Source organism: Phyllostomus hastatus, unplaced genomic scaffold (assembly GCF_019186645.2).
Source record: "Phyllostomus hastatus isolate PE091 unplaced genomic scaffold, TTU_PhHast_1.1 phas_contig_1048, whole genome shotgun sequence".
Classification (NCBI taxonomy): Eukaryota; Metazoa; Chordata; class Mammalia; order Chiroptera; family Phyllostomidae; genus Phyllostomus; species Phyllostomus hastatus.
The window spans coordinates 468,521-481,180 of NW_025333513.1; the positions used below are offsets into that span (position 1 = coordinate 468,521).

At 49.7% G+C, this 12,660-nt stretch overlaps 1 protein-coding gene across 4 annotated transcripts in view; it reads right to left on the bottom strand.

Annotated features, from left to right (window-relative positions):
- ANKS1A (ankyrin repeat and sterile alpha motif domain containing 1A) overlaps positions 1-12,660 on the bottom strand; it is a 187,900-nt gene that overhangs the window by 68,048 nt on the left and 107,192 nt on the right. For all 4 annotated transcript variants that reach the window (XM_045835604.1, XM_045835594.1, XM_045835584.1 and 1 more), the window contains one exon: positions 3,494-4,083. In XM_045835604.1, coding sequence (XP_045691560.1) covers positions 3,494-4,083 — 590 coding nt within the window. The remainder of the gene's footprint in view (positions 1-3,493; positions 4,084-12,660) is intronic.

Consider the following 12,660-nt stretch of genomic DNA (forward strand, 5'->3'; position numbering starts at 1 on the left):
CTTCCAGCAACTGCACACTGTGCGCGGCACCTGCCCCTCGGGCGTTTAGCAGCCACCCCGGTGATCGGATCGGCATTCCTGGATCACAGTCCCTGTGTTCAGTCACCCTTCTTTTCCTTCACGAAGGCCCCAAAGCGCAGTAGCAGTGATGCCGGCGGTTCAGCATGCCGGAAGGAATCTGTCAAGTGCTTCCTTCTAGTGCAAAGGTGAGGACAGTGCAGTGAGGGGTTTTAAGAGAGAGAGACGGAGAAAGACACTACATCACATAACTTTCATTATAATATATCGTTATAATAGTGCTATTTTACTATTAGTCACTGTTGCTAATCTCTTATGTGCCTAATTTATAAATTAAACTTTATCACAGGTATGCATGTATAGGAAAAAACACTGTGTGTGTGTGTGTGTAGATAGATAAAATAGATATGTAGGGGTCATTAGTATCAGCTTCAGGTACCAGTGGGGCCTTGGAACGAACCCTTCATGGATAAATAGGGAACTACTGTATGTAGAATACATTGAAAAATAAACACCAGAGATTTATAACCTCTCTTCTCCTCTCAGGGAGTTAGGCAGAAAGGCTCATTAATTTCTCAAAGAACAATGGGGGGCGCCTGCCCTGCTTTCCAAGGCTGGGCGAGCTCTTCCAGGCCTGGGGTAGGGCAGAGTCACTCGGGGCTTCATGAGCTGAGTGGCCTGAACTCGGCTGCTCCCCAGTCACCGTCCCACACCTGGACGAGCCCTATAAGCTCTGCCTTCCTCAAGGTCTGAAGACACTGCAGGCACAGTAACAACCCACCATCCGCGCAGTGCTTTTTACACACTAGTTCCTGTGCTAGGCACTTGTCTAATTGGTGCAAACAACTCTGCAACTCAGACTCGCCTACCCTCATTTCACGAACCAGGGTGAAGCACGAAGGCTTCCCGAGGCCCTCCACGCATCAAGGCGGAGCTGGTGGAGCTGGGGCTCAAGGCTGGATCTGCTGACTCTGGGGCCCGAGCCTTCTGTACTGCCCTGCACTACCTCCTATGAGGGGCCCGGCCAACTCCGTGCACAATTTATCCTGTGCCAGGATCACAGCTGCCTGGGCTCCAGAGCCTTTCTCTGCCTCCCAGGTTCAGCCCTTAGAGCAGCCTCCCCCCCCCTCCGGGGATCTAATGATGAATGACAAAGAAAAAAAGTCACCAAGCACAAGATACACAACAGCCTTCAGGCATGGTCGGGGTGGGGTATGGAAGCAGCTGCTTACTGCGTGCTCTTCTAGGAAAGCCTACTAAGGGCCTGGGTGTAAAGCCAACCACTGGGGAAACATCCACAAAAACCAAGATAATATGACTCAAAAACAATGTTGAAGGGTTAAGGTTTACTACACAAGCAAAGCTCAATCTTCTGAATTCTTTCCATGAAGACCTCAATTGCCTTTAGCTGTTTTCAAATTTAAAATGTGTTTCTAGATCGCACTACAGGCCGGCCCAGGACACCCTGAGCAGTCCCTGGGTCCCCTGTGCCCATCTGCAATCTCTACCTGCAAAGGGAGTATCAGCACATGAACATCCTCTCATTAAGATGCCAAGAGACAACTGGTTTATGAGTCCAAACAGCCAACTGCAACGAAGCTGGGCTGTGGCCCAGGGACTTCATGCTTCTTCTGCAGGAGGAAAGGGTAGAGCCCACGAGACGGCCTGGTAATGCTGCCACTCACAGAGCAGGAAAGTCCTGTGAGGACTCACCCAGCACTGCTGACCTCTTGGGGAGAGGCACGCGCAGCAGATGGAGTCAAAGAGAAGGGGTAACAAACTCATTAGACTGGTAACGCTGTCTTCTGGCCCATTTAAAGGACTAGAGATAGTGCCTTGATATTGAATCAAAGACTCATTTCTCAGCCTTAAGTTCAAGGCCCTCTCACAATCTGGTCCCAATTTTATTCTCTACCCTTATTTCTTATTGTCCCCATACAAACTCTACACTCTACAGAAACCCAGTGACCCCAGCACCCCCAAGGCCACGCCTCTGCTCATGCTGCCCTCTCTGCCGGCAATATCCTTTCTCCATCCCACTGGCTGCAATCTGGTTTTAACCAGAACACTGGCGCTTTAATTCCACGTCAACCCTCACCCCACTTCTCTGCGATGTTCCCTGAAGCCCTTTCCTCCCTCTCACACCCCCGTCCACTGCCCCACTCCCACAGATGTCCTTCTCGCTTCACTGTCCTGTCGTTTCAGAGCACACTGCACTTATCTTCCTCACAGGCTGCCTCATTCTAGACTTGGCTGTGGGTGAGCAACACTCTGTTCTGAAAAACAAAGGTAGAGTGCACAGGCCGAACAAACACCGCGTCTGACGTCTTCCCCAGCGGCCTGGAGCCCTGTCCCTGGGCCTGCTTTCCCTCAGCGGCCGCAGCCAGCACAGGCCCACCACACACCACTTCACTGACTGTGAACACCTCTGTCAGGCAGGGATCCTGACAAACAGCCCTGAACCCGTCTTATCTGGGGACGCGAGCGCTGCAGGATCGCCCCCGCCCTGTTCCCACAGGGGATGGGGTTAGCTTCAGTTTACAAAACTTTGCAGCTGCAACCAGAACAGAGCCAGGACAGGCATTTAGTCTACAAACGCAGGAGTCAGCTGTACTGCTCCCCTCCTCCTGAGAGCTAAATTTTTCTCCCGAAAATGTTCCTGGGAGACAGACCCAGTCCACTTCAAAGGCAGCTTTCTCCTGGCTAGAAGCCTGCAAGGACAGCACTTTAACATTCCCTGAGTGTTTACCAATCTTTGAGAAACATTCTTCTGCCCAGTAAGATGTGCCACAGGCCACTGAGGAATAGTCAGGTACATATTTCAATTATCCTGTAACAATGGTTACGAAAGGAACTTGGGCCCCAGACTCTGAACATGTTCTCACCAATCTCTCTGTTTCCTGAACCACCTCGCCCCCTGCCTCACCAGCCTGGAAATGTGGGATGGGTAAGGCACTTCTGCTGGGAGAGGCACAGGGTCTTCCAGGGGACACGGTAAGAACACCACAGAGGTGTGGGGAAGAGAAAAGCCCTCTGGGATCCCCTTTCAGCAGCTTCTCCCAAAGCCAGCCCCTCCCTCCACCTTCTAGCTAACCCTGGATCTCCCCTCTTCCTCCTGAAGCCTCACTGGAAGGACTCTAGCGCTTCTTAACCACCTTCAGAGCGAGCATGACTCCTTCAGTGGGGCTGACAGGATCTAAATCATCTCCAAACCTCTTGTCCCTCTGTCCTGCTGTGCTGGGGCCTCCACCCTCCAGTTCAACCATAAATGGATCTGCTCTCTGCGATCCAGGCAGAGAGCAGACCCTGCCAGCCACTTGGGGCTTGCCTCCTGCACGGCTCTCAGAAGCACACTGGTCACAGTGTGAAGGAACCAGGGGCAACCCTGGCCCACAGCCTGCTCCCGGGAGTCCCACACAGGAGAGCTGCGGTGGGCTGTGGCCAGCTCGCTCTCTGTGACGTCACACAGCCTTACCTCATCCCACTCTGAGGCGAAAGAGGGCGACTTCTCGAGCCTCTTCTTCCCGATGCTACAGTTGGACAAAGACTCGCTCCGGCTCCCCATCGCAGCGTCCTCCGTGGGTGAGCAGGTCAGGAGATCGGAGTCGGACTTGGACAAGCTGCGGCTGAGTTTGAGTTCGGCTTTGGGTTTGCTGGTGGGAGGGACCCGGCTTCTGGCCCCGCTCCGGTCTCCTTCTTCCTCGGCACCACCAGGGTGTGGAGACGCTGTGTGAGTCAAAGTTTCGGGGTGCGATTGGCTGTTAGTGGTGGGCAGGCCTGCTGGGTAGCCCACTCTCTTACTCTGGTCCAGGACACTGGGCGGGGAGCCTCCAGGAGCGTGCACACCCGGCTCCTCCAGCTGCATGCTGGTCTCGTGGCAGGTGCCCTGCGTGGGGGACACTTCTGGATGGCTCTGGCCAGTGGCAGAGAGCAGCTGGAAAGGGTCCTGCCCCACCTCGCACACCGGGGAGGAGCCGTGGAGGAGCCCCGAGAACTGCTCTGGGACCTGCCCGTCCTGCCCCTCTGCAGAGTCCTGGCTCCGGCTGCAGCTGCTCTGCCTGTGGTCTTGAAGTGGACGGAGAGAGAGAAATAACAAATTAAAGTGGCAAAAATCAACAAAGTTCCAATGTAGCAAGCACACAGCAGAGCAGAGGAATTCAAAAACAGGGGGAGAGAGAGAGGATGGGCTGGGGAGAGGGCAGAGGGAGAGGAAAGAGAGGAAGGAAGAAAACAGTTTCGTATTGTTCCTAACGTTCAATTTGTACCCAAAGTCAGAGCATTTATGAAATTCCAAACACTGGCCTGATTAATGCTATCTGGCAGCCTTCCCTGTTGTTAGATTTCTGTTAACATTAACGACCAGACCTTGCTATATAAGGCGAGAAGTACTAACTACGTGTTCTACAGACAGGACACAGTGAGGAGAGTGAGCGGACACGGAGTACAAGTGAGAGAGAAAGGGAGCGGGCCAGTGAGCAAGTGTGAGCAAGGGAGACTCGCTCCCGGAACATCTGATATGCTTCCATAAAGGCCGGAGTGTTATTTAGAGCCGCCCGCCCTCCCTCCCTCTGGCAGGCAGCAGCAGAGGGAGAAAAGGAGGTCATGAGCCACAACCTGCAACTTCTGGAATTCCTTAACTGAAAGTACAAAACAAAGCGGCAGAGAAATGACCGCTTCCTTCCTCAGGGGGGCTGTTAGAGCTCCACGCCTCATCCTTCCTTCCGCAGGGAGCACAAACTTTTCTTTTTTTCTGAGAATGCGCACATCTCACTCCTTCCAAAGGCTCCCAGCTGCTCCTATTTGTTTAAGTTTAACCTTAGTTGATCCACTGGAAACAAAATGGTCTAATCTGTCAGTGCCAACAGACATTTGCAGCTCTCCCAAGGCCCCTAACATGCCAGAAATCTGACACTACCAGCTCAGGAGGCCGACTGCTACTGTGCCCTCCCCCAGGATATCAAATACCGCCGCCCTGAAGCAGCATAAATAACTGACCAAATCAGAGTCCAACATGGGTTTCACACTGGGGCACTTGAGGGGCTTGCCCTGCAGGAGCCGGGACCCATTAAGAAGAGATTCTAACCCCCTGTATTTTCTACACGGCTGTAGAAAACAGCCCTGCACCCGGTACTAGTTCACATTCCAAAGCTAATATTCAACTTTATTTTCTCTGTAAGTGGAAGCTATGGTACACACACCAAATGATTTTATAGTCTTCCCAAAGCCCCCAATTAACTGTTCATGAGATCAGAGAATCTTAGACCTGGAAGGGTCAAGTTCAACTATTTTTGCAGATGAAAAATCGAGGGCCCTCAGGCCTTTGGAGGTTTGTCTGAGGTGGTGGGGGAGAAAGCTTTAACCTAGGCATCCGAACACCTGGTTCTCCCGGCCGTGCTGCTCTCGAGCTGTGTGGCCTTGGCAGTGAGCTCATCCTGCTGGGCTTCGGTATCTATGACAAGTGGGTTTGGGGAGAGGGGGGGTGTAGGGGACTAAATGGTAATGGAAAAAAATACAATAAAGATTAAGTAAAAAATAATAAAATACATGGGCTGGACTACATGGTCCTTCAAAACCCCTTTTATGTCCTGACAGTGGTGAGAATCCAAGTTGCCCCCACACTGTTGCCCTCCCCCTGGGCGGGATGCCTGCAGCCCCCGCACCCTTCTTGAAGCTCAGCTCTGGAACTGAACAGGGAAGTCAGACGGCGGGGTGCACTTCATCAAGGGGATACGCCAAAACACAGTCTCCACTGCCCATGCGCTGTCCTGGTGTCCCACAATGCTGGTTCTTCCAAGACAGCCATTGAGGACCCGCCCTGAGGTCTGAGCAGGCACACGGTTCCATTCACACCGCCCTCTCAAGAAGAACAGTTCAGTCTCCGCAGTCCATTCAGATGTGGCAAGCGCCACGCAGCTGCGGGGGCGCAGCCAGCTAACTGCACCTTCTGGCCCTGGTCACACCTCCACAGGAGCCCAGCAGTGGGAGCTTCGGCCTCTCCTACACTTCACTGCTTCAGGACTGTCGCACCCTAGCTCACAAACCTATGCCCACAGGTCGGGTCCAGAGCACCAAATGAGCACCGAACAACCTGAAAAATTTCTCAGAGAAGAAACGCTGCGTGCACAGAGTCCCACACAGCTTAACTCAGCCCTGGGAAACCATGACGTCGGTGCATGAACACACATGGCCATTGGCAGCTCGAACATGGATACTCTGTGCTGCTTGCTTGGTGGGGCCACAGAGAGGATGACACATGACCGTCTAAGTGGGGCTCGGGCCTACAGCACTTCCTAGGAGAGGCTGATGGGACAGTCAACCAAGCTGTAAAATCGGCCACCTCGGGGCTATATTCCAATGGCCAGCTTCCTACAGATCCTGGCCGAAGCGGTGAGGTCCCTCTGGCTGCACCTGAATGCAGAAAGAGGTCTTTGGTACCAGGAGCACAGGCTTCCATTTCTGTGCATTAGCTTCTAGCTTCTTATTTAACAGTTTGGGGAGTGGTGTGGAGGAGGGTGAGCCCGACAACAAAAGAAAACACCACAGTCCAGGACTGGGAGCCAGCCGGCTCACGCTGCCTGGGTGGACCTCAAGCCCGGGCCGTGGAGCATGCTCTGCCGCTGCTGTGGGAGCCCACAATGGGGGCCCTGTGTAACAGCCGCCATTCAGGCGAGCCTTCAATGAAGAAAGAGGGGCTGATGCCAAGTCCTCAGTACCAGGCTGATGCCGGGGGAGGAAGTGGGCAGAAAAAAGAAATGGAAACTTAGGGGAGAAGGAAATATGTGAGGAGGAAGAATTTCTGAGGGTCATAATTCCATTAGAGAAACCACACTCCACCAACACTGTGTGAAGCGCAGGACATCACGGAGGGGTTCCTGCACTTACTCCACTTGCCCCGGCAACTCCCTAGGAAAGACACCTTGGTGTCTGAGAGCTTGATCTAAGAACCCCAGGACCGTATGCTAAGATGGTGTTCTCTGCCCCGTAAAAAACCATGTCCAAGCCTAAGCTAGATTTCCCGGCAAACCAAAGGGTGGGAATAGAGCTACTGAATGGTCCCTTCCTTCTGTAAAGTTGGGAGGGCATCAAGTCTCTTAGGGACAAGGTGTTGTTAACATAAGGTACTACTGATCAAGAGCAGAATCTCAGCAAATTGCTTAACTGTCTGTGCCCAGTATTTTCATGTAGGATTTGGAAATGTTAGTAGTACTTCTTTCATAGGATTGTTGTGAGAATTAGATTATACGTGTGAAGCATTCAGAACCATGACTAGCACGTGCCAGCTCTCAACAGATGTTAACAATTAGTTTTCTCCACACAGATCCATCACAGCATATTTGGCTCACAGATGAGACTACTTCTCTGTTCCTCATGAGGATCACCAAAGGCAACGTGCCTGACAAATACAAACACCCACTGACTTCACTATCCTCCCAACTCTGGACAGCAGGAGAGGGCAGAGGGGGCACAGTGAGAAGGCGGGGAAAGACACTGAGACCAGCTCCAGAGTGGCTGCACCAGCCACCTGCCCCATCCATGAGCATGTGCAAAACGCCTGCCTTCAGGGGGCAGCTCAGCGATATAAAGATGAAGATACCGCACCTGCCCAATGGACTTACACACTATTGGGAAAGACTAGCATATACAGAAATGACTAAAATTCAAGGCAAAAATTCATAGATGCTTGAAGAAAAGTATAAGCCAAATGCACAGTGAGCAGAAAGGAAAGTGTGATTATGTTGAACCAGGAGGCTTCCTGGAAGAGGTAGCTGTAGAGCTGGGCACTGGAGAAGGCAGGCCTTGGCAGGCTTAAAGAGAAGTGGAAATACATTAGAAAATGCAGAGACACGAGCCTTGTGTGAGGTCTCGCGGGCCTGAGGATTCGCAGAAGAGGACCCTTGGGCCAGAGGCCTTCCTTCGGACTGGGACTCACTGTGTGCCCGCCTTCGGAATTACAAGGCTCCCTGAGTGCCTCCCACACCGCCCGCAGCACTCCTCCCCTCCCCCTCCATCAAGGCCAGCTGCTCTGCTGAATAGGACACATCAGCATGCTAATTCTAGCCTTTTCCACTTTCTATCTTAATCCGGTCTGGGTGTTCATTTTCTTTTTACTGTGAGCTGCTGAGGCAAGGGGTCTTCTGTGCTGCATTTTAATTACTACGATGATCCATGGGGACTTCAAGGGCTTTTGAATAATAAAATTTTAATATTCACATTTTTAGTTATCCTGCCTGTTTAAAGTAGGGCTGAAAAGGCAACTCATGTGAGAACTCACTAAGTCCAATCAATGCTCAGATGCAGAGGAGGAAGTGGGGACACTCCAATTTCCCAGACTGCTCCGCTTTCTTTGTTCCTTTAGGATCGAACCCTGGATCACCTGGTCACTGTGGTGAGCGTCGGAAACCGTGTGAACTCCTAAGTACATGCACGGCTGCTTTTGGAGGGCCCGTGCTTTCCTGGGAGGAGGGTTCTGACTGGGGTTTGTACACACTGGCGGGACACTGATCTGAGAAGACAAATAGACCGAGAGTCCATTCTGGTCCGTGGCACCCGGAGGAACAGAGAGAGGTCCAAGTCGTAGTCCCAGTCCTGTGGCTTTTCCTCTCTGCGTCTTTTTCAAACAACGACCGGCTGGGCTGCTTTCTCTAAGGCTTGAGATTTAGCATGGGTTGAATCTGTGACTAGATGACCCAAGGTTTCCTTCCAGCTCTCTGATGTTAAGAATGTGAATAGCAGCAGGGCTCTAGGTGTGAAATGATGTAACCTTGTGACTAAAGAAGCTTCAGGCTTTGGACCTGGGATCCGGCCAGATGAGGGCTTAAGACTCAGCTCTAACACCCAACTCCTTTCTCATCTACTAAACAGGGATAAAAATAGCTCCTACCCAGGTCTGTCTGGACATATTCAATGACCTAATCAGTGTAAATGAACTCCACACGTGGCTGGACCATAAGAATCATTTGGAAAATGGAAGCTGTCATCATTATCATCATTTTTCATGTGCACCCATTTCCAACTGCTCTTCATGCTGGCAGCACTGCACACAGAGGCTGGCTTCCTCTAGGAGGCCCTGGAAACCAGGCAGAATAAACCTCAGGTGCCAGAGCAGGTCCCGTAGTCTTGCCAGCCTGGTTCAGGGCGATGGTAACGACAGCGCAGTGGACAACGTCCGGGTGGGGGGAGCCACCTCCACCCAGTGCCGCACGGATGGGTACAGCCAGCTTTGGCACTCACGGACTCGGTGTTGATTACTTTACTTCTCCACCATTTCCTTAAATACCTCCCTAAACATGAGTTCTGCCTGTTGTTGGACCTCTGGGCCCTCAAACTTCCCTGTTCAATATTCTAGTTCTGCCTGGATCAGTGTGTGACCAGCCCTGACATTTGTGCCTAATATAATAGCACACTTGCCATCTCTGCTTCCCTTGATCTTCTGCCAGTTCCAACAGTGGGTGTTCACCACCATTTGCCTTCTCGTCTCCAGTTGCTGGAATGTTGAGCCCTGCTGAATACTCAAGAAACAACTGACTGAGTCCTCAACCAATTTATTTAACTCAGCTGCTTCCAATAGCTGCAATGTATTAGGTGCTTATTCTGTGCCAGACACTGGGCTATAAGTATTAATAGTTTCTTTTTTAATAATCATTTTTAGCAACCATGAGGTAAGAATTTGTATTCCTATTTCACACACGGAAAATGAGGCTTAAAGAGGTTAAATGACTTCCTCAAGGTCACCAGCCAATGAGTGGCAGAGCAAGAATCCAAAAGGAAGCCTGCCGTTTGTCCATCCTTTCGTTCGTCCCTTGAGAACTGTGCTATCGCCGTAAGATCGACTCCTCGTCTCTTCCACTCTTTTCATACTGTCGTCTTCCCCACAGCACCCATACATACTCTTGGAAGACAATCAGACAAATGTCCAGAGAAGATTTGGATCAGACAAACTTCCGTAATTACTCTTAACACTAGGTCAAATGTGGGGATAATTTCATCTCTTCCCACCCACCTCACGGAAATATGCCCCATCTGAGATTTACTAATGGCCCCTGATTGCTTAACTCTTTTCCTCGTCTTCATTCTTCCAGCTCTTTCTGCGTCGTTTGGCACTGTGTACCACCTGTCCCCAGTAGTCACTTTCCCCTCCTTCCTCAGTTATGGGATTTTTTTGGATCGGCTCACAGACACCTAGAATAAAGACTACATTTCCCAACTTCACTGTAGCTAGGTATAGCCACGTGACCAAGTTCTGGCCGATGGGTTGTAAGTGAAAGTGGTATGTGCACCTTTTAAGCACTGTCTTCAACCAAGTGCCTTCTTCTCCCCTTTCTTTCTTCCTGTGCTGACAGCCTGTACTTAAATAGTCCTCTTGACTCATGAACTGGCAGAAGGAAACTGGGTCCTTGCTCATCATGAACTAGCCCTGGAGTCCTTACTTCTGGACTTCTATCCTGTTTAAACCTGTTATTTTGGGATTTCCATCACATTCAGCCTTGGTTTCTAAGACACTGCATTATCCTGGTTATCGTTTACGTTAAACATCACCTCAGCTTGGATGATTCACGAATCTGTTTCTAATCTTTACACCTCTTCCAAACATCATACTCATATTTCTAAGTGTTTATATGGGGTACCTTTACCTGGATGTTCTCCTGGTACCTGAAACACCTCAAACCTATATTCAAAATTGAACTCAACATCCTTCTTCAAACACATCTGCCCTTCAATCCCCCACTTCTGTTAGGTGCATAGTATCGTCCCAATTAACTAGGCTCCCAACCTCAGGGTCATCCTCAATACCCTCTCCTCCTAAGTTTTCCACATTTCATTGTAAGGTCCTCCTCGATACGTCTGTCACCACTTCCTACTGTCCCTACTTTGGGCTCTAATTTCCTTTAAGAGATTCCCTGAAGACTCATGGCCTCAGGATATTCCTACCTCTAGTCTCTCCCAACTGCAATCTAGGGTTCTACCATCACACATTCTCCTTGGAATCCACCAGGAAAAGATGGCCTGGACCTTCCAGACACTAATGGTGCACTGAACACAGGTGTCCATTAAATCTTCCCGAAGCCTTACCAAACCGACTGTACCAAAGGTGGGACTGCTGATGGAAGCACACCTGAGAATCCCAGCTGGCAAAGGGAAAAACCAAGACTTACACTACAGAAGCCCCTAAGGCTCAGGAATTGGCAGCACTCTGGATGTGGGAGCAGAGGGAGAAGCTAAAATAGTATTTCCTCCTCCCACCCCCAAGAGGATTATGGTCTTTATCCTCATACACGAACTTCACACAGACCTAAATGCACAACCCTCAGGAATACTGACTGCATCTAAAAAACCCCTCAGAACGTGGCCACATGCCAGTAAGCCCACATGTATCTGTCCTCAGATAATCATTCATCACTGTCCTAGCTTAGTGGACCTGAATGCTACTGGCAGATGCGGCAGAAAACCACCACAGAGAACAATGACTTTAAGAGCTCTTGGCTACTTTCCCACCTGCTATCAAACCTGAAAAGTTGCCCTCTGTTTCTCTGAGCCATGGTATGACCAGAATGTTCAGCTGGCAAACAGCTGAACAGCAGAGAAATGATGACGAGGCTACGCGAAACAGGAAACACTGTCCTCAGGCATGCCCCGCCCAGTGACTTCAGAAGACTTTCCCCGCATTGGAAATAATTTAAATAACAGAAATACCTTGTTGGATAAAACTATCATAAAACCACCTGGGCCTAGTGCCTTTTGTGGGGGGACAGGTTTTCTACTTCATGGATGCTAATGAAGCATTCCACTTCTGTCAGTTTTTGTCACCTCTACAGACACAAATGGCATTTCTGGGTGGGAAACTCCTCAGTGTGCAGGATTGTCCTGCACAGTGTAAGATGCGTGGCATTCCTGGTCAGCAGGAACTAAATGCCAGTAGAAACGCTGCCTCAACTAGTCACTATAGCGGACTAATGACTCTCCCAGAAATGCATCCCAAGGGGATGGTAACGACATTATCTAACCATACATAGCCCCCTTGTTATTCATTTTGTTGTTTGTTTCAAAAAAGTGCTTTAAACATTTACTGTACAACCTTGGCTGGTGTGGTTCAGTTGGTTGGGCATCATCCCACAAACTGAGAGGTTATAGGTTCATTCAATCCCGGTCAGGGCACCTGCCTGGGTTGCAGACCTGGTCCTTGGTTAGAGCACAGGCCGATCAACATTTCTCTCCTTCTCCCTCCCTTTCCCTCTCTCTAAAATAAAAAACAAAACAAAACAAAAAACACTGTGTAGTTTTTAACTATTTGCATGTTGCTTCTATATGCTCTTACATTTGTGTAAAACATTTATACAATATTAATTTTAAAATGTTTGAATTTGTGGTTATATACATTCTTTTACTATTCTCATGTTGTTTTATTTCTATTTTCTTGATCAGCATTGTCAGATTATCTTTTAAAAATCAAACAAGTTTTTACTGTAAGGATCAAGGCTATTCCATTTTTTGGTCATTATTTGTGCTTTTACTTTTTTCTTTATTTTACTGAGATATAATATGCATACCATAAAGTATGTGAAGTATACTATCTGCTTTCATCTTTATTAATTACTCTCTGCCACTTCCTTTTGGTTAAGTTTTAGTCTTTCTTGTTTTTGTTTT